The sequence below is a fragment of the Bos taurus genome, chromosome 16 (genome assembly GCF_002263795.3).
Source record: "Bos taurus isolate L1 Dominette 01449 registration number 42190680 breed Hereford chromosome 16, ARS-UCD2.0, whole genome shotgun sequence".
Taxonomy (NCBI): domain Eukaryota; kingdom Metazoa; phylum Chordata; class Mammalia; order Artiodactyla; family Bovidae; genus Bos; species Bos taurus.
Window position 1 is genome coordinate 3,015,570 of NC_037343.1, and position 21,458 is coordinate 3,037,027.

General features: G+C 55.4%; 1 protein-coding gene across 4 annotated transcripts in view; it reads left to right on the plus strand.

Annotated features, from left to right (window-relative positions):
* TMCC2 (transmembrane and coiled-coil domain family 2) overlaps positions 1-21,458 on the plus strand; it is a 37,845-nt gene that overhangs the window by 8,899 nt on the left and 7,488 nt on the right. For 2 of the 4 annotated variants that reach the window (NM_001077135.1, XM_024976535.2), the window contains 1 exon segment: positions 3,095-3,607. In NM_001077135.1, coding sequence (NP_001070603.1) covers positions 3,095-3,607 — 513 coding nt within the window. 4 annotated transcript variants of the gene reach the window in all.

A 21,458-nucleotide genomic window follows, 5' to 3' on the forward strand; every position in this document is an offset into this window, starting at 1 on the left:
TGACCGAGGTATTTTGGATGCAGAGCAATATGGCAGACAGTGGTGACTGCTGTCCCCAGCGCCCACCCCTACCTCCCGGGGCTCCGGGAGAGGAGGTGCCTCGGAAGTCTAGTGCCGTCTTTTGAAGGAAGTCTGTGTCTGACTCAATGTGGAAGAGGGGCCTCAGCGTTGGAGAAGCTAGGCTGGGAGTGCCAGGGAGGGAAGGGAGAGGCCTGGAGTAGAATGCTAGAAAGACCGTTTGTAATATGTAATGTGACCACTTGGCAGAAGTTGCTGGGCAAGTGCCAGAGCCAGCTGGCCCCATCCGTGATGTCTGCAGGAAGGTCTGGTATCAGCCTGGGCCCAAGGAGGGGGAGGGTGTCCCGGTCTGTCTCTGGTCCAGAGGCCGCAGGATCTGGCGGTTTCCAAGTCTGGCAGAATGCACGCCTCAGTCCGGCCTTCCTTGAACGTGGTGGTTTTACCTGAGCCGACTCTGCCCCGGGCTGGACCTGGAGATGGCGGCTCCGTGGAGAGACTCAGCACCTCCAGGGCGGCCCCAGGATTAAATTCTTAAGAAGCAGTGGTGGTCACCTTCATCTCCGCACCTAAGAATGGAAATGTTGCTGCTGTCGCTTTTATTAGTTTCTGGGAAAGTCAAGTGAGATCATGCAGGAGAAAGAGCATATTGAAAACTGTAAACCAGAAGTTCACAGTGAGCTGTGGTGATAAAACTTATCTGGTCTGTAAAATGGGTGTTATAAAGGCCCCACCTACTTTGAGGATGGTGGGACTATTCAAACAGGGTGAAAAGTGAAAATCCTCCACTTTGACACAAATCCACAGTAGTGTGCGTAGCTACTGACATCAGATGTAAGTGCAGCTATCTGCACAAAGCACGCTGAGGTGTCAAGTAGCAGTGAGGGTGATGCTGCGCTGTGTTTAGTCACTCTGTCGCGTCCAGCTCTTTGCGATCACACGGACTACAGCCCACCAGGCTCCTCTGTCCATGGGAATTCTCCAGGCAGGAAGATTGGAGTGGGTTGCCGTGCCCTCTTCCTGGGTATCTTCCCAACCCAGAAATCAAACTGGGGTCTGCATTGCAGGCGGAGTCTTTACCAGCTGAACCACCTGGGAAGCCCTACCAGAGTGAAAGTGAAAGTCGCTGAGTTGTGTCGAACTCTTTGCGACCCCATGGACTGTAGCCTGCCAGGCTCCTAGTCCAAGGAATTCTGGCCAGAATACTGGAGTGGGTAGCTTTTCCTTTCTCCAGGGGATCTTCCCAACCCAGGGATCAAACCCAGGTCTCCTGCATTGCAAGCAGATTCTTTACCAGCTGAGCCACAAGGGAAGCCCAGGAATACTGGTGTGGGTAGCCTACAGTTAGAGTGGGGTTGGCTAATACAGATCTGAAGATGGTTTTCTCTTGGTGTCTGCATGGTTCAAGTTTTCTCCTCTGTAAGTTTGTTTCTAGAAAAAAAGAAAATCCAGTACTTGTAATCCTTTGGAAGGTTTCCTAGCTGACAGGCTGCCTCCCAAGGCCGTTCCTTACAGATGAAGACATCCTGTAGCTCACGGAGCCCCGGGTTGCTTGGTTCTGAGTTCCCCTCTCAGGAGTTAAGGGTTCCGCTGGCCCTCCAAGTCCCAGCCCTCCGCCTGCTGGCTCTGAAGTTCTCTGCTGAGGGTCGGCTCTACCACGTGAGCCGGCCCCCATGCAGAAGCAGTGGTCTGGAGTTATCCCACACGTGGCCTCGCCCTGGCCAGGCCGTAGACTGCCCCTCTCTGAGCAGTTCTGCCTGGAGAGCTGGTGGAGCACCTCAGGGGCAGGACTGTGAAAGCCTGGGGCCAGGGCACCACTGGGCTCCAGCGCCCCCTTGGTCTGCTCCAGCCTGTGGACAGCTGGTTCTGATGTGTGTGCTGAGGAAGTTGTCACTTTACTGCCTGCAATTCAAGGTGTGCCTGTAGACGTAGTTTGTGGGCTTTTTTACATTTACCAGGTTATTATGCCGGATACAAATGAACAGCCAAACGAAGAGGCACACTTCATGGGTGCGATTAACCTGAGTGCACAGGTTAGGCCCTGAGCGACCAACCTCCAGTGAAGATGTTTGGAAGGGTCTTGGGTACAGGAGTTTCTGTTGCCCTGGAACTGGGATGTGCTACCCTCCTGGCATGTGGAAGTGTTCATCAACCTGGAAGCTTCAGTAAAATTTATTGCTATGTCAGAAATGAGATTGGCTATAAATAAGAGAAATTTATTCTAAAGTTGTATAGGTAATGATAGACTTGTTTATTTCATGAACCAAGAATCCCAGGGTAGGTATCCACACCCAGTTTGGTGACTCCATGGGGTCATCAGGTTCCCAAGCATATCCCTGGGGGCTTTACCAAGATGGCTGTTGGTAAAGCACGATCCAGGCATTACCTCCACATTCCAGGTGGGAAGAAGCAAGAAGGGCTTCTTCTGCACAAAGCCTTTATTAGGAAAGCAAAAGTTCCCCCAGAAAGCTCATCTGCTTTTCATTGGCCAAGACTGTGTCATGTAGCTACCCCAGGCTCCTGGGGCCTCTGACGAAGCAAGAATTTTTAGTGTGGTGCAGTAAGGCCATGCAATTTGGGAAGAAAGAAAGGAGAATAGATATTGGGTAGGTGATTAACAATATCTGCTACATAGTATAATCTGATTGCATGACCCTGATTTTCCCAAGGAGCATTGCAATGAGGCATCTTTTGGGCCAAAAGAGGATCCTGAGGAAGGATCTGATTTAGAAGGAAGGAGGTCTCATGGGTGGAGGGAGAATCCATCCAGAGGGATAAAACTCATGAGCCAAGTGCTGCCAGCATGTGCCACTGAGCCCCAGACTGTAGCCACAAGGATACTGTGACCAGGAACCCTGAACCATGTGTGGATTAGGAGTGTCCTGAGGGAAGCCATGGGGATACACATATGTGGGAAGGAGAGGAGTGGGTGTGGGTTCCCCCCTTCCCGCAGCCGTTCACGGGGATCTTCCAGTTTCAGGTGGCTGTAGGAGCTGCACTAGTATCCCAGGAACAGACCCCTTACCTCTGCCCCCAACCAGCTTTGCACTCACAGCGTTCTTCGTCCTTCTCCCTTCAGAAAATCCAGCAGCTCTCAGAGGGCTCCATGTTTGGCCACGGCCTGAAGCACCTCTTCCACAGCCGCCGCCGGTCGCGGGAAAGGGAGCACCCGTCGTCTCAGGACCCCCAGCAGCAGCAGCAGGGCATGTCCGACCACGAGTCCCCGGACGAGAAGGAGCGCTCCCCAGAGATGCACCGCGTGTCCTACGCCATGTCCCTGCACGACCTGCCCGCCCGGCCCACCGCCTTCAACCGCGTGCTGCAGCAGATCCGCGCGCGGCCCTCCATCAAGCGGGGTGCCAGCCTGCATGGCGGCGGCGGGGGCGGCAGCCGGCGCGCCAAGAGCAGCTCCCTGGAGCCGCAGCGCGGCAGCCCCCACCTGCTGCGCAAGACCCCCCAGGACAGCGGCCTGGCCGCCATCCTGCACCAGCACCAGGGCCGCCCCCGCTCCTCCTCCACCACCGACACGGCCCTGCTGCTCCCTGACGGCGGCTCCCTCCTGGCGGAGGAGGCCGAGGGTCTCGGTGACAAGGTGAGGCTGGCCTTCCGGGCAGGGGCCGCCGTGCAGGGGGCCTCAGGCCTCGAGGACCTGAGCTGGGGCCTGGCCCGGTGGGTGCGGCACACCGCCTCTGGGGAGCTGTCTGTTTCATGGAAGGAGCCAGAGAGAGGACCAAGCCAGAAGCAAGGGGCGAGCCCCCCAAAGCCGATTTTTGTTTGCTTAGGAATTTAGTTTTGCAAAATTATCTTTTGATCGGGCTGATAGTAATTTTGGTGTGTTTTCCTTGAGCGTGCTCTCAAGAAACAATACCTGCGGCAGTTTGGACTAGCATCAACCATGGTTGTGCCACTTTCTGCCTGAGTCAAGTCAATTTTTTTGCACTTTAGTTTTTTTCAATTAAAAATAGAGATAATAGTAGTGAAATTGCTCTAGGATTAAATAGGATTAAATATTAAATATGTCACATTTTTGGAATAGAGTCTGATGTGGTATAGTTTTTATTATTGCCAGCCCAAGATGACAGAGGAAGAATCCACGAAGGGCTGTTTGGAAGGGAGAAAATCTAGTTGGATATTTCTGAATTTCTATGTTCACATTTTCATTCATATACTAAGTATTTCATGCATACTTATTATGCGCTATAAGAATGAATGAGCTGGAGGGAATAAGTGGGGGTAGGGCTGTCCTCACTGAATAGAAGGGAGACAGACGGGTGAGCAGGCAGAATGGGGTGATGAGGGTGTGACAGAGGATGTGAGAACTTGTCGGGGAGGACCTTCTGGAGGAAGCCACTGAGCTGAATCTTGAAGAAGGAGTACAATTTAGCCAGAGGACTGGGGGCAAGCGTGGGGGCCGGAAGGGTATAGTGTACAGAGAAACAGGCCGCTGCTGGGGACTGCCTCGGATTCACTGCAGTTGGCGTGTCCAGCGCTTTTGGGGACCGACAGGTAGGCAGAGGTTAGATCACACCAGGTCTTGCCATGTGGAGCCTGGGGGAGTGTGACGTTGTCAGAGGGTGTTAGGCAGGAAACTGGCCAGAGGAGGCCCCACTGGGTCTCAGTGTAGACAGTAGGTTAGGAAGAGGGGCAGGAATGGAGTCAAAGAAACCATTATCAGAGCTGTTGCTGGAGCCTAGGCCGCATCCGTGAGGATGGGAGGGCAGAGACAAACTCAGAGGGCCTCTGGCAGTTCTCATCAATGGCACTAGGCAAGAAGGTGGACGTGAAAGATGGAACTGAGCTGGGTGTGGATGAGACTTTGAAGCAAGTGTTAAGGACAATGGAGGCCGAGAGCTGACGTATAAGGGACAGCAGCAGGTCTGTAGGAGTGAACCTGGGGAGGGATGATGTCGAAGCATGACAGAGGAGTTTTCAGAGGGAGGAAGTTTTCAACAAAGTGAAATGCGGTGAGAGTGAAAGGTCAGAGCTGGATTTGAACACGTACGTCGATGGTATCAAGCAGTGAGGGTCACTGATAACTGTGGCAAGAAACTGGTTTTAGTAGACTGCAGAGATGGTAGAAGTGGAGGGGCAGCTCTTCTGCGGGGAGAAAGGACAGAATTGGTTGAGGCAGTCTGGTTTGTGTTAGTTTTTAAAAGACGGACAGGGAGGGCTACAGATCACTTTAGTGGGTCAGGAAAAAGGCTTTTGACTTCTTTGCTCAGTGAAATGGGAAGCCGTTAGGTTTTGGACAGATGAGGGACACCCTTTAAGGAGACGGATCTGGGTGCTGTGTGGAGGCCAGGCTGTGAGCAGGGAGCCTAGGAAGCTGTTGGAAGCCCCCAGAGGTGAGATGCCAGGGATTGCTGCAGGGTGAGAGTCGGGGGAGGGCTGGATTCTGGACTCCCCTCAGAGATCAAACAACAACGGTTCCTGAAGGATGCGGGGCAGGGCAGAAAGGGAGCAGGCAGAGAGGGCTCACAAGTTTTGGCCTGGTTGCTGAGAAGAAGAAATTGCCATTAGCTGAGTTGGGCCAGCACAGCTAGAGGGACTGTGGGGGCAGAAATCAGAGCTAGTCTTTGGACACGTTCCGTTTGAGATGATTGTTAAACATCCATGTGGACATGCCAAATAAGCAGTCAGATGTTGGAGTCTGTAGTCTTGGGAAGAGACCCAGGCTGGAGACAGACGTTTAGGGGTTGTCAGCATATAGAGTATTTAAAACGATGGCCCTGAACCATCTGCAAGCTTAGTTTCAACTGCAGAGATGTCTGTGCCAAGAATGAGATCTGGATGTGTCGGCTGCAAGGAAAACGTGGCTTTGTGGAAGGAAGGGAGACCCAGAGGGAACTAGCAGCAGGAACCAAGTTGTTCAGCCCTTCATGAGCAAGTTTTTTTTGTTTGTTTTGGGTTATTTTTGGCCATGCAGCACAGCTTACAGTATCTTAGTTCCCCCACCGGGGCTTGAACCTGGGCTCTGGCAGTGAAAGTGCCGTGCCCTAACCACTGGACTGCTACAGAATTCCCAGTGAGCAAGTATTTTATTTGCAGCAGCCACCAGGCCCGCCTCTTGCTGCTGCTGAGTCAGTGGATACCTTTAGAACAATCCTAAAACAGGGTCTCTGGTCCTGGAGCCGTTTCACGAGGAGAGAGAACGTGGGCATTGTAGTCCTGAAGCTGTCTGAGCAGATGGAGTGGGTACACAGCGGGCACTTTTGGAGGCTGGCAAAGTTTGTTGCTGTTTGCTGAGTGGGAATGCAGGGAGCTAGGGGGACGGGAGGGCATCAGCTGGGTAGTTTTTCCACGAGGTTCATGTTTGGTCTTCACACTGCCCCCAAGATATCCAGGAGGCAGACAGGGTTCTGTTCTTTGTTGCTGGTGGAAGACATGACTGCAGACTCTTGGGTGAGCTCACTGGGGGGTGGTTCCCTAGGTGCAGGGTGGAAATGGGGAAAATGGTTATTCCTGTGACTGTTTTATATCCTTATTTAGAAGGTTCATCTTTCCAAAGCTTCGCCACCTGTGTTCTTCAGTCGCTCAGCCCTGTCCAGCTCTTTGTGACCCCATGGACTACAGCACGCCAGGCTTCCCCGTCCTTCACCATCCCCTGGAGCTTGGTCAAACTCATGCTCACTGAGTTGGTGATGCCATCCAACCATCTCATCCTCTGTCGTCCCCTTCCCCTCCCGCCCTCAATCTTTCCCAGCATCAGGGTCTTTCCTAATGAGTTGACTCTTGGCATCAAGTGCCCAAGTATTGGAGTTTCAGCTTCAACATCAGAACTTCCAATGAATATTCAGGACTGATTTCCTTTAAGATGGACTGGTTGGATCTCCTTGAAGTCCAAGGGACTCTCAAGAATCTTCTTTTGAACACTACAGTTCAAAAGCATCAATTCTTCGGCACTCAGCCTTCTTTAGGGTCCAACTCTCACATCCATACATGACTACTGGAAAAACCATAGCTTTGACTAGACAGACCTTTCTTAGCAGTGTAATGTCTCTGCTTTTGAATATGCTGTCTAGATTGGTCATAGCTTTTCTTCCAAGGAGCAGGCATCTTTTAATTTCAAGGCTGCAGTCACCATCTGCAGTGATTTTGGAGCCCAAGAAAATGAAGTCTGTCACCGTTTCCATTGTTTCCCCATCTATTTCTCATGAAGTGATGGGACTGGATGCCATGATCTTAGTTTTTTGAATGCTGAGTTTTAAGCCAGCTTTTTCACTCTCCTCTTTCACTTTCATCAAGAGGTTCTTTAGTTCCTCTTCGCTTTCTGTCATAAGGGTGATGTCATCTGCATATCTGAAGTTGTTGATATTTCTCCCAGCAATCTTGATTCCAGCTTGTGGTTCATCCAGCCTGGTATTTCTCGTGATATACTCTGCATATAAGTTCAATAAGCAAGGTGACAATATACAGCCTTGATGTACTCCCTTTCTCAATTTGGAACTAGTCTGTTGTTCCATGTCTGGTTCCAACTGTTGCTTCTTGACTTGAAAACAGGTTTTGCAGGAGACAGGTAAGGTGGTCTGGTATTCCCATCTCTATAAGAATTTTTCACAGTTTGTTGTGATCCACACAGTCAGAGGTTTTAGCGTAGTCAATGAAACAGAAGTAGATTCTACCAGAAGTAGAATTCTGGAATTCTCTTGCTTTTTCTATGATCCAGCGGATGTTGGCAATTTGATCTCTGGTTCCTCTGCCTTTTCTAAAACCAGCTTGAATAGCTGGGAGTTCTTGGTTCACTTACTGTTGAAGCCAGGCTTGGAGAATTTTGAGCATTACTTTACTAGCATGCAAAATGAGTGCAGTTGTGCAGTAGTTTGTCTTTGGAATTGCCTTTCTTTGGGATTGAAATGAAAACTGACCTTTTCCAGTCCTGTGGCCACTGCTGAGTTTTTCAAATTTTCTGGTCTATTGAGTGCAGCACTTTCACAGCATCATCTTTTAGGATTTGAAATAGCTCAACTGGAATTCCATCACCTCCACTAGCTTTGTTTGTAGTGATGCTTCCTCAGGCCCACTTGACTTCACATTCCAGGATGTCTGGCTCTAGGTGAGTGATCACACCATTGTGGGTATCTGGGTCACGAAGATCTTTTTTTATAGCTCTTCTGTGTATTCTCGCCACCACTTCCTAATATCTTCTGCTTCTGTTAGATCTGTACCATTTCTGTCCTTTATTGTGCCCATCTTTGCATGAAATGTTCCCTTGGTATCTCTAATTTTCTTGGAGAGATCTCTAGTCTTTCCCATTCCATTGCCTGATTAATCCTGATGACATCTCTGTGAAGTTGCCAGAGCAGTACTGTTATCTCCATTTTATAAATGAGCAGACTGAGGTCTAGAGGAATCAGGAGGCTGCTTGCCTAAGGGCACCTGCCTAGTCTGTGGCAGAGAGGCGACTAGATCCTGTGTTTCTAGCTCGTCCACTAGACCAAACAGATCTGAAGTCTCTAATACCGCCAGGGACCTTTTATGCAACACCTGTGGTGAGCGGGTTGCCTCCTCCCAAGGACAGTGACTTTATCTCTTGGTTGCTGTTTCCCCTTCTGTGTACATCCCTTCTGACCCGGTACTGTCCCCTAGGAATGGGTGTGGCCCTGGGGGATGCTGAGAAGCGAGGATGCCTTCACGTCCTGTGGAAAGGGGTCTTCCAGGCGTCAGTGAACCCTGCGTGGTCAGCCAACTCCCTCAAACCCAGAGGCCCTTGGCTGGTGTGCGAAGCTGGTGGTAGTCCCGCCCTGGTCTCTGGGCGTGAATAGAAGGGATTCTTCTCTCTCTAGTAAACACAGCCCCACATGCTCTCTGCAAGCTCCCTGGTGATTACTAGCATCTATTTTTAATTCATAAGCCTCCCCCACTACCCACACCCCTTGCCATTGTTTAGAAACCAGCAGCTGCCTTTCAGCCCAGAGCTGGCCCTGCCAGGGGTTGAATTGCCCGTACACCCTGGAGGCAGCTTCAGTTCCTCAGCTGTCCTGAGAGGCTCAGCCCAGCCCCTCCCTAGGAAAGTGGGGCACCTGGAGCCCCATGGAAGGCAGGGTGCAGCAGAGGCACAGAGAGGGGTTTGTAGTCCCAGGAGGCAGCTCAGCCCTGGTGTGGTTTGCCTCCAGATCCACTTCAAGATTGTGCCTTAAATGATTCCCCTTTCAAAACAGAAACAGATTATCACCTCAGCCTCGCCATTCTGCTTTCTACTATTGGTGTGACACTGAGCAAGATCACCACTCTTATAATCTAGAAAGCAGATACGTGAAGTTATCGCCATTGGTGCACTGGGCCACCGGCAGATGAGCAGGCAGTGACATCGGGTTCCCGTTTGCGTGTGGGCTTAACCTCTGGAAATCCAGGCCCTGGCGGTTTCAGCAGGAGCCACCAGTGGTGCGTGCAGTGGCAGTAGTTAGGCCGCTTGGTTCCTCGGCAGGGAAGTCTCAGCCCTCTTCCCAGTCTCTCTTTTGCTGAGCAGCAGTTCTCAGAAAATGTAGTGCGCTGTCAGGAAAGCCCAGCAGCTCTTCTGTCCTGCCTTGATAACCTGCTCCTAGACTTCCAGAGAGTGGATTCGTCGTCGAAGGGGTCAGAGATTGTTTTCCCTTTCTCCCAAGTTGGGCTGGGTCATTGCTTCCCTCTTGGCCCTGTTCAGAAGCTCTCCGTAGCTGTTGCTTCAGGGAAGGCTTGAGCTGGGTGCTGCGGTGGGAGGGTCTCTGGAGAGGGAGAGCCTGGCATGCTCATAGCTCACAGCCGGCTCTGCCAGCCTGGCCCTGACCTTGCCTTGGTCATCCTGCCCTGTCTGTGCAGAGAGGCTGGTCCCCCTAAGGACGAGGCATGGCACAGGTTGGGGGGTGGGTGTCTGAAGCTCACAGAGGGTGTCCAGAGCCTTAGGAGACTGGCACAGATTGCCCATTGGCCGGAGAACTTTAGCAACAGGCCAGTCTGTGGCCCCTGGCTTTGAGGGCAGGTGGGGTGGGAGAGAGGCCCAGCGCTGTGGGGAGGGCGTGGAGATGATGTCGTCATGGACCTTCGCCGTGACCTCACCGAGGTGTTATCTCCAGGTCCCAGATGGGAAGGCTGGGGGGTCCGCCCATCGTGTAAACCAGAGCTCTGGACAGCCTGTTTGGTACACTCTGGCCAGATTTATCCAACAACAAAATTTCCGCTCTGCCATGGTAAATAAGGGGCATAAACAAGCAACCCTGTTTACTGGCAGGAATGCCAAGTGAGGGGCCGCCCTCAGGCCTAGGCTGCTGCCAAGTAGACAGATTTTGGCAGGCGTCGAGGGGCCTGGTTTATTTATGGCTGGGAGCCGGTTCGGAGGTGGGTGGGGCCCGCTCTGCTGAGAGAGGTTTCCGAATATGCCCCTCAAGCGCGGGGAGGCTGGCCTGTTCGTCGGCAAGGTCTGCTGACATGTGTGAGCGGCCAGGTTCCCTGAGAGGCTGAGGGCACCATCTGCCTGCCCGTCCACACCAGAGTGTCCACCTTCAGAGCCGTGTCAGAGTCCCTGTGTGCACGCGGGGTCTGCCAGCCCGAGCTCACCACCGGTGCCTGGGAGGACGGCTGCCCTCTCTGTCACCTCCTCTTCCGTCCTTGCTTCCTCTGTGTGTGGGGAGGCTCCTCAGATGGGGGGCACCCAGCCCAACCTGGCGGCCTCTGGCTGCCGGCCACTCGCCAGGCCCAGGCCGGTGCCTCCATGCTGCTGCTAAGTCACTTCAGTCGTGTCCAACTCTGTGCGACCCCATAGACGGCAGCCCACCAGGCCCCCCAGTCCCTGGGATTCTCCAGGCAAGAACACTGGAGTGGGTTGCCATTTCCTTCTCCAATGCATGAAAGTGAAAAGTGAAAGTGAAGTCGTTCAGTTGCTTCCGACTCTTAGCGACCCCATGGACTGCAGCCTACCAGGCTCCTCCATCCATGGGATTTTCCAGGCAAGAGTGTTGGAGTGGGGTGCCATTGCCTTCTCCAGTCTCAGTGATTAAAAGCCCCTATCTCCCAGTGTGTTTGTGGTATCTGGTGAGTTGAGACATTCTTCCTTTAGAAATCCCTGTGCCCTTTAGGGGTCCTCTGCAGTCAAGAGAGGGGTCAGGAAAACAGAGGACTCTGCCCCGTACTCCCCGCTCTGACAGCAAAGGTTGTAAGCAGCAGCCTCTTTAGAGCAGGATTTGGGGCTCAGTTGGCCCAGGAGGCTGCTGGCCTCTGGAACTAGCCTTTAGTCATCTTTTCTGCACTGACATCCACGACTCTTTCCAGATAGAAAGTACCCAGCGCTCCCCAGGTTAGCTCTGGCTTCTGGAAATACAGCATCCCCCCTGGGTATGGAGGTGAAGCTAGATAACATCCAGCTTACCTGGCAATGCCTAGATGGCACTCCAAGCCCTGCCCCAGGGGGGTGAGGTGCTTCCAGCTCAGACACAGGCCAGAGGCCCCATCAGGCCCAACCTTCCCCCTCAGGAGCCTCAGCCCCTTGCACCCGGCCCAGTGCCCAGGGGGCGGTGTGCCCAGGGCTTGGGTGTCAGCCCCCAACGCCTGCGCTGACGACAGCAGCAAGAGGAGGCTGTGTCTTCGGCTCCCGCTGATGGGGAGCCGGCACTGGTGGTGTGGGCCGGGTCACAGGAGCTGGCCCGGGTCTCCCCCCGCCACCGGGCACATTCCTCTGTGAATCCAGCCCATCCCTGGGATGCGAAACCTGACCCTGGTCCCCTCTGGTGCCAGATGAGGCAATGGAAATACAGTATTGTTTACCTGATCCCTGCTCCTCCTCTTCTTGCTCTTCAAAGGCACAGTTTAGGCTTTCTACCTGTGCTGCAGGGCAGAGGACCCTGAAACGGGAGCAGGGAGGCTGCACACACCGCACTGCATTCCTTCCAGGCTCCGAGGAACCCAGGGCTCCCCCAAGCTGCAGCGGGGGCTGGGGGCAGGGGCGAAGTTCCGGGGAACAGGAGCCTTCTCTGACCTCCTTCCCTCTCCAGTGACAGGCCCCAGGGGTGTGACAGGCGGCGGGCCCGACTGTTCTCTGCCTCCCTACCCCTCCACTGCTGCAGCCCCTATGCCCGTGTCCTCCACAGTTTGAGCCTGCTGCGCCTGCGTCTTTCGTCTCTTTGGCCTTCCTTCAGGCCAAAGATTTGGGAAGTGTGCTCGCTGCGTCCTTTTCAGCCTCTTCAGGTGCCCCACCACTGGGACCCCGAGCTGGGCCAATATCCATAATTAGTGAATAATTCAGCGTGCTCCGCAGAAGCTAAACCAGATCCTAGGTGATACTGTAACCAGAAGGCCTCCTTTGGGTGGCCAGAAAGGCGAACCCTGCCCTGGAAAGGAAAGTGCTCTGTAATGTTAACTTCATTATATAAGGTTTCTTCAGTGCCTGAGAAGGCGGCTTCAGACGCAGATATAATCTGGGCACTGTGCCTGTCTGCTGGCTTTGTGGGCACCCCCACTCCATGCCAGCCCTGGCCTTTGACGCGTCCCTTTGAGCCCTCCTGGCACTGGCACTGCGTTGGGGAACACGCTGCAGTTTGCAGACTGCTTTGCTTCCACATACATTTCTCCCTGAATTCCCGTCAGTTCGTGGTAAACTCTGATGCCCTGAGTCAACAGGATGCCCCGAGAGTTCTGTGTTTCAGCCCTCTGCTTCTAGAAAGGGGTCATTCTAAATTTTTCTTGGCAAGTAGGGTGGGGTGGAGGGCGCTCTGCTTCCTCAAAACTCCCGCAAAAGGAGAGGCTGCTTCCTCTCTGGGTCACTTTCTTCCAGGCCTGTCCCCGGTATCGCCTCCCCCAGGGAAGTCGAGCAGCCATAGGAGGCATGGAATCATCCCTTTTTCCTACCTTCCTGGCACCAATTCTGATTTTCCTAAAAGTGACCTTAGGTGTGTGGTCGTCTCCACTGCCCAGCATCTGGCTCGTGACCGTGCCTGAGCAGGACTCTGTAACATGAGTGTCCGTGGCATTAGACAGGCCGGGAGCCTGAGGGCGGAAGAGATGGTCCCCCCTCCCTGGAAGCAGCTGCGAGGCGGTGTGGACTGCGTGCCCAGCAGCAGTCCACCCTGGCCTTCCGGGCCTGCTTTCCCAGCTCGTGTGGCTGAGCCTCTCCACGTGCTCCTGGGAAGTGCACCCACGTTGGTTGTTCCAGTTCACCCTGAAGAAGATGCCCGTTTCTCCTGTGTGTTCCCTGGAGGAAGCAGGGCGCCTGGGTGGCTTGAGTTTCTAAGAAAGTGCACTGACTGGCTGGCTGTAAGAGAGTTAGGGGAGGGACCGCTGAGGACTGACCACTTCCTGCCCCTCGTTTCTGAGAGGTGACCCTGGAGCAGCGGCTCGCCTGTTATGGAGGAATCCTAACTGGGAGATTTTCACAGCACATTTGAAGCCTGAAGTTTTTTTTTAAGGCCTCACCTGGTATTTGAAATGACTAAATTTAGCTGCTCTTCAGCATTTGTCTTTGCTCCCAAAGCCTATGACTTCTCAGGTTTCCCACCCTTCAGAATGTGTGTGTGGTGTGTGTTTTTTCCCCCAAGAGAAAGAAAACTAAGTAGGAAGATTTGAAATAAGGTTTAAAATGTGTGTGTTGGGTGGCGGGGGTGGGGAACCTGAAGAATAATAGTAAGGGCTGCTGCTGCTGCTGCTAAGTCGCTTCAGTCGTGTCCGACTCTGTTCGACCCCGTAGATGGCAGCCCACCAGGCTCCCCCGTCCCTGGGATTCTCCAGGCAAGAACACTGGAGTGGGTTGCCATTTCCTTCTCCAATGCGTGAAAGTGAAAAGTGAAAGTGAAGTCGCTCAGTCGTGTCTGACTCTTAGCAACCCCATGGACTGCAGCCTACCAGGCTCCTCCGTCCATGGGATTTTCCAGGCAAGAGTACTGGAGTGGGGTGCTATTGCCTTCTCCAAATAGTAAGGGCAAAGGAAGAAAAAATGGAAGGAAAAAGGGGGCACAGCGTGAAAATGAGAGGAAGTGGAAGCTAAAGGGGACCCAGGGAAAGAGAGGGCTGAGGCCTGCGGGGCGTGCAGAGGAAGGCCGGCCCCTTCCAGGACGATGGGAGCCCATCAGTGGCCTCAGGACTGGGGCTAATGCGGGCAAGTGGAGAGAGCCAGGCACGCCTACAAAGGGCCAGCGACTGCCCTGCCCCGCTCAGATGGGGCCTGTCTCTGCCAGGCCAGAGAGGAGGTGGCAGGGTGTCCAGGAGTTGGTGGCAGGTACCCGGGGCACCTCCTCTCTGTGCAAGGACCGATGCTTGGGGCTCCTGTCTTCACAGGGCCTGTTGCTTTAGTGCAACTCTTCCATGTCCGCCTGCCCCTCTCTCAGCTTTGCTCCACGTGTAACTACTTTCTGGCTTCGTCTGTCCCAAGTGCACGCTTCCACGCACCTCCTAGAGTGACTGTGGGGGGGGTGTGTACATACTCGTGTGAAGGGGCCTCAGGACTCCTGTATTTCAGTAAAACGTAAGATGCGTCAGGTATTTTTACTCATGTTCCCCTTTGATCCCCAGTGTAGCCCTGGGAGGTAACAGTCGTATGTACAGTTTTGCAGCTAAGAAAACAGATTCAGCTGCAGAGGCTTCAGGGCTCAGCTCACCCACCCTCTCCTCCGGCTCCTGACACCACCGGTCTCGTCCCTGAGGCTTCTTTCTCCAAGCCGCTGCTTTATGGGTGCTGCCACCTCTTCTTGCTGTTGTGAAGAGGTGCGAACAGGGCTTGTGGAGGGCACAGCAGGAGTGAGTTTGCGGGGTGCGGATTTACCTCGGGCCTTCGGACCTGACCCTCGGCCTTGCCACTGAAAGACAGGTCTGCCCCCCAGGGAGCCAGATGTCTTCCTGCAACACATTCCCTCCTGCTGGGACTTTCCAAGCCCCGCTTCCACTTGCTCTCCCAGTGCAGTTGTGGACACTGCGTCTCACCTGTACCGACCTGACCCAGGTCCCATAGCTGGTATGGGACCCCACCGTGTCGCGGTGCCCTGGGCTTCTGCTCCTCACCCCTAGAACAGGAAGCTCTGCATCCTTGACACGTAAGGACAAGAACCGACACTTGAGGAAAAGGAACCTTGCCCGGCTGGCTTGCCTGGCAGACGCCCCCGGCTCCTGTTTGTCTCTTCTCTTGCCCTGAGCTCCGCCCTCCTTTCTCTCGCTCTCCAGTTATTGTGCTGGTGGGTGAGGTGTCCCTGCAGGCAAGCTGAGCCTCCCATCAGGGGGATGCCAGACGCCTACTCAGGATCTTCCTGGTGGTGCAGTGAGGCCTGGAAGGGACTTCTTCCTGGTGTTTCTGAGCCTTTCTGACACCAGCAGCCGGGAGTGAGATTGCACAGTGTCGCGAGAGCCCCATTGCTCAGCTGACTCAGCCCCCTCCTCGCCTCTGGGCTCCTGCCTTCTTTTTCCCTCCCACTGTTACGCTTGTAAGGAAAGGCTACAAAGACTAGCTTGGCAGAGCCTAGAAAGGAGGCGGGCAGAGGAGGGACGTCTTGACTGAGAAGTCCAGGCTGCCTCCGGGGCTACCTCGGACAGACTGCAGTAGATGGCATGCCTTCCATCTCTGCTCAGTGGGGTAGGTTAGGTGGTCCTTATACACACGTCTTATGCTAGGCACAGTGAAGGGCCAGATATAGTTAAGATCTGACCCCTGCTTGTCTCAGAGCATTACGACTCATTTATGCAAGAGGAGCAGCGCACAGTGCCCAAAGAAAGAAAGAGGGTTGTGTCCGACTCTGCGACCCCATGGACTGTAACCCGCCAGGCCCCTCTCTCCATGGGATTCTCCAGGCAACAGTACTGGAGTGGGCTGCCATTTCCTTCTCCAGAGGATCTTCCTGATCCAGGGATTGAACCTGGGTGTCCCACACTGCAGGCTTTACTGTCTGAGCCACCAGAGAAGCATGAAGTGAAAATCGAGTGCCGTAGGCGGGAGGTCATTTACAGATGAGGGGAGCTGCTGAAGGTGTTCCTGACCCCGTGTGTCCCTGACGCACATGCTTGGAAAAAAAAGTAAAGTGTTAGTTGCTCAGTTGTGTCCAACTGTTTGCAACCCCATGGACTGTAGCCCACCAGGCTTCTCTGTCTATGGGATCCTCCGGGCAAGAACACTGGAATGGGTTGCCATGCCCTCCTCGAGGGGACCTTCCAGACCCAGGGATCAAACCTGGGTCTCCCACTTAAGCTGGCCCCCAAACTGGGACCTGTGTGCTGTGCCCTCGCTGGGCTCCTGTCTTCGCGGACCCCAGGTCATCGCCACCACAAATGTTTGTAAGGTTTCCCCCAGCCCGGGGTGTGGGGACTCATGCTCTTGGTGTTTTGGCTGAGGGCCCTGGCATTGGGGCCTGGAGATAGCACTGGGCCCTTATCTGGGTGCACCTTCTTGAACCGGGGACCGCCCCGTCAGCATGATCCATGCCGATCCTTCATATTTAAGCCCCAAGTCTTTCGTCAGCCCCCAGTGGGCACAGAATCTGCGTCATCTCTGACTGGTGATCCTGCTGTTGGAGGCTGTCCTTGGACCCAGCAGACCCTGCACCCCGCCGGCCACCCCGTGCCCTCCTCACGGCGTGTGCGCCCCACCTGTGGATCTCTGGCCCCCTCTGCTGGCCGCTTGCTGGATTTCCTGCTGGGACTGGCAAGATGAAGTCCAAGGAAGAGGAGAAGGCTGTGAGTTTGCCATCCATCTTTTTATCTTGGGTGCTTTTGCTGGGGGGTGGGGTGAGGAATGGGAAGCGGAATCCAGTGGTGTCCAGCGCAGAAAGTAGATGTCTAGAACCTCAGAGAAGAGAAAGTCAGACAGCCACTTGATTAGGAAGGATGTCTGGGGAGTGAGGGTGCCTTCAGCTGTGGGCAGGGCCACAGGGAGAGGTGCAGAGGACCTCAGGCTGACCCGGCCATGTTGGGATCTGTCAGGGAGTCCCTTCCAGGCTCCAGCCTTTATGGCTTTGAAGAGCTTGCCTCCATCCCGGAAGCCTGGCTAGGAGGTGCACTTCTATTCTGAGGCTGATGAAGGGAATCAGTGGTGCCGTGCCTGTTTGTCAGGGCTTTCTGAGGGCGAGAAGCGTCTGCACCCATGAGAGGGTCTCTCTCCCATGAGAGGTGGGAGAGGCTGAGCATGCGTCTGGGCGGGTGAAAGATGCAGGAACCGCGTCACCACGTGCTCGTGTAACCTGCTTCCAGGCAGGAGTTGCTGTGGGTCACACCCAGATGTCCTCCTGCACGTTGGACTCAGAGTGGCAACAGCTGGCCTCGGGATGGGCGGTGTGGAGGGGGCCCCTCATCAGAGCTCAGTGCCCCCGCTCTGCTCTGTGATCTCCCTTCCTCCTCCCAGATGGGAAGGAGCAGCCATGAGCCCCAGGGCGGGGGGGATGTCCCTGAGCAATCCGCCCCTAATCCCCAGGCCTGGCCTCAGACTGGAGATGGCGGGTGCAGAGCCCGGGAGCTCCGGGACACCTGCTCGCAGAGCCCGGCTTCCCTTGGCCAGCCCAGTGCTGCCCCGGGACTGTGACCCTGGGGGCCTGGCACTGCCTGCAGAAGGCTGGGCCCTCAGAGCCCCTGGCACCCCGTCGCCAGCCCGGCTGTGGGAAGCAATGCCCACACAGGTGAGGCCCTGGCAGGGGCAGGGGCGGGAGAGACGCAGTTTGTCAGATGAGTCGGGTTCCCCACATTCTCTCGGGGTACAGCCCCTTTCCTCTAGTGTCTGTGTGAGAAAGATGGGAGGGGGACAAGGCTGACCAGCAGGCCTCAACGCTTGGGCCGCTGGACGCTGGAAGGCCCCTGGGGTTGGGGGAGGGGACTCTGGCACAGAGCCCTGCAGAAACCAGCAGCGTGTGTTACTCCGCTCAGGCCACAGGAGCCGCCGTGAAATTAGGCGGAAGGGGTGAGCAGGCAGAGGGGATCGCAGGCCGCCTGCTGGACAGAAGGCCATTGTGCTCAGCAGTGCTGAAAGGAGGCCGCTAAGCTGAGGGTGTGGTTCCGACCAGAGCCGGGGGTGGGCCTCAAGGAAAGGACTGGCATCCCATGGCTGGGTGAGAGCCATGACATTCTGCCAGGCAGAGTTGCCCCTAGGACCAGGGTGGGCAGGCGCCCGTGGGCTGCTGGGGAAGGCTGATCAAAGCCTCAATGCCTGCTGCCTGGAGGCCGTGGGTACTGCACGGAACGGGGAGGCAGTGAGTCTCCCCGTCTGTGTGGACTTGGCCCTGCAGTCCCTGGCGGCAGGGTAAAGCTCCTGGTTAATCCGCTGAGGGCGGGGTGTCAGGAGGACGGGGCACTGCATCAGGAGCCAGCCCCCCTTGGCGCGCACCCTCGAATCCCTGGGGCCTCACTGCAGGAGTTTTTCATCCTCCTCTTCTCCAGACCCAGGTGCGTGTGTGCGCTCCTCCTCGTGTGCCCGTTTATCGAAACACTGGCCTCCCTGCCCGTGGGAGTGGAGCCGCTTCGGCTCCCAGGCGCCAGCGGAAGGTGGTTCCCTCCCCTCCTCGCTCTTGCCTTCCCGGCCCTCCCCCACTGGCTTGGGCTGGCGGTCATTATGCTCCAGAGCTGGGGTGAGTGGCCTCACACGCCTGCCTGTCCCTAGCAGCAGGAGAAAGCCCGCAAGCCACGCTTGCTGATCCTGGAGAACGGGCCAGCCGCCGACTCAGGGCCCAGTGTTGGCGTCCTCCTCCCAGCCCGTTCTGGCCCGAGCGTCAGGTTGGGATGGGAGACGTCAGGTTGCCTCCCTCCCAGCTTCATCACAGGGGCACCTGCCTGTTTGGGCAGAGGGGTGTTAGCCGGCCATGACTGCCCCTCTCCACCCCAGCCTGACTCCCCTCCCTTTCCCTCGGGGAGCCAGTGGAAGAGGAATCCGCGTGCTCTACTGAGAAAGGTGCTCAGATCACAGTCACGGGGCCAGAAGTCAGCAGATGGAGGCATCTCTGCTGAGTCACCCTGGCCCACAGCCCCGTTACCCTTGCCTGCGGGGCTGTTGGCCTCTGCTGCCCAGGCCTTGCCCAGAGGTGGTACCCTGCGTGGGCTCAGCCCGCCTGGCCAGACCCACGGACAAGATGGGATGGACGCCTGACTCCATTGCTCTCCACCCTGGAAGGGGACCACAGGCCACCTGGCCCAGGATGTCGGGGCCACCCTGACCTACTAAAGGGAAGCAGAGGAGCCCCAATGCTTTTCCCCCCTTTTTTTCCCTAAAAGAGACCTTAGCATTGGCTTTTCGATTCCTGAACAGGGAGCTAGAACAGGAAGGCCCCAACTTCTGTGTCAGCCTGCTCTGGGGACCCCTTTGTAAGCCGGGAGCACTCTGTAAATGTAGGCAGGGCTGTTGTCCCCAGAGAAGGGGCGTCGCAGCGGGGAGCTCTGTGCTGCCCTGGGAACCTGGGAGCGCAGGTGTGGAGCACGCACGCCTTGCAGGTGTGACTGCGTATGTGGTCCATCCTGAAGAATGTTCATGATGTACTGTTGCTGGGGAAACCGACCCCTGACACGCTAGTGCCCTTTCCCTCTGCACGGACGGGCTTCATGAGAGCCTCAGAGACCCAGGCTGCTGGGCTAGCGTGTGGGAGGAAGACCCGTGTCCAGTGGGGTTAACCCGAGGACGTGAGCTCAGGCCCCGGAGGAGCTGGGGGTCTTGGGAGGCCCCGGGGATCCTGGGCCGGGAGCCCTGTAATCTGGCGGAGCGCCTGATCTGGCTTCACTGGGTGCTGCTGGAAGGGGGCAGGGAGGAGAGTCTGAGGCGCTGTGAAGCCTTGTATGAGGGTGCTCTCGGGGGTGTGTGGAGGGGTCTCACCAGAGCAAGGAGACGAGTGGGGAGAGTTGTATCCCAGACGCAGGCAGTGCCCCCACTTTGGCTCTTCCAGAATGTTCATCAGCAGTTCTGGGACCTTGGTGTCTGTGGCCTCAGCCCTGGCTGTTGGTCACCCTGAGCAGGGAGCACCACTGCCTGCTGGTAGCCTCCTGGCCGCCTTGTGTGGATAGGGGTCATGGAAGAAGCAGGCTCACCCTCTATGGTTCACCTCTTCTTAGAACTTTCCCCGTACCCGACGGCGCTCAGGGATTCATCGTGGGGCCAGGTACCTGCAGAGCGTCCGGCCTCTTAGATGGGACAGTGGGGAGAGGAGGCCTTGGTGCCGGTGGCTGGACCTGGACAGAGGGCTGGGGCCCGTGTAGCCCACCCAGCGCCGTGCTCCGGGGCCGGTGGGCCCTGGGAGTTTTCTCCTGCTAGCGACCTGGAGCTCGGTGATCTGGATTGCTCCTCTTTTGAGGGAGTTAGAGCTTCTGCCATGTTCAGAATGTGGCTGTAAGAGGAAGGAGCCTGACGCCCTCCTGCCACCCGCTCTGTAACAGGACATGGGCTGGACCTGCAGCGCAGGCCGGCAGGCTAGGACCAGGCCTCGCACACCCAGGCTGTGCCGCCCCGTCCCCTCTGTCCAGCGCCAGAGCCCTTTCATCATCCCCAGAGGAATCCCGGACCCGTTAAGCGGCCGCTCCCCATTTCTCCCTTCCCCAGCCCCTGGCAGCCGTTGATCCGCCTTCTGTCATGAAGAGTTTAACTATTCTGGACATTTCATATAAAAGGAATATGACCCTTAGTGCCTATTTCCTTTTACTTGGTGTTCCTGAGGTTCATCCGTGGTGTGGCGTATGTCAGTCCTTCTTCATTCTTTGTACAATCAAGTGATATTCCATGGTGTGACTGTACGAGTTTTGCTTACCAGTGATCAGTGGACGTTTGACTTGTGTCCACCAGCCTCTGGCTATGGTAAACAGTGCTTCTGGGAACCCATGTGCACCAGTGTGTGTTTAAATACCCACCTTCAATTCCTTGCGGGTGTAGCTAGGAGTGGAGTTGCTGGGTCATATGATAAGTCTGTGTTTAACTTTTTGAGGAACCTCCAAACTGTGTTCCACAGTGGATGCACCACTTTGCATTCCTACCAGCATGGTACGAAGGTTCTGATTTCCCCATATCCTCGGCAAGCCTGGTTATCTCCCTTTTTAAACTGCAGCTGTCCTGGCGGCTGTGTGTTGTCAGTTGCCTGCGGCTTGTCTCTGTGCCCCAAGGCTGTGCCCCAGCCATTGTCCTCACAGTCTCGTTTCATTCCCCTGACAATCTGTCGATGTGGGTAGAATTACCCCTTCTTTTCCTAGACGAGAAAGCTGAGTCCCAGGAAAGTTAATGACATATCCGAAGGCAAACCGCTGGTGGGGGACAGAGCCAGCGCTCTAAGCCGGTGTCCGCTTGCATTCTTTGTGCCCTTTCTAGTGGCCTGAGTGGGTCCTGCATCCTGTCTCGTTGCCATTCTTCTTCACTTTTTGTGGGCAAATCTCATTCTCCTCCAGGGCTGCTTGTTGCAGCCCTCTTAACAGCTTTCTCATCTTTTCCTCCTAACGCTCTAATTTTCCTTCCTTTGTTAAACCATAATCCTTCTCTGAGCCTCTGCCCGTCTGTCTGCAGCCTCCTTGGCTCTCTTTCCCTGGGGACCCTGTTTTTCTTTAGTCCTAAAAGG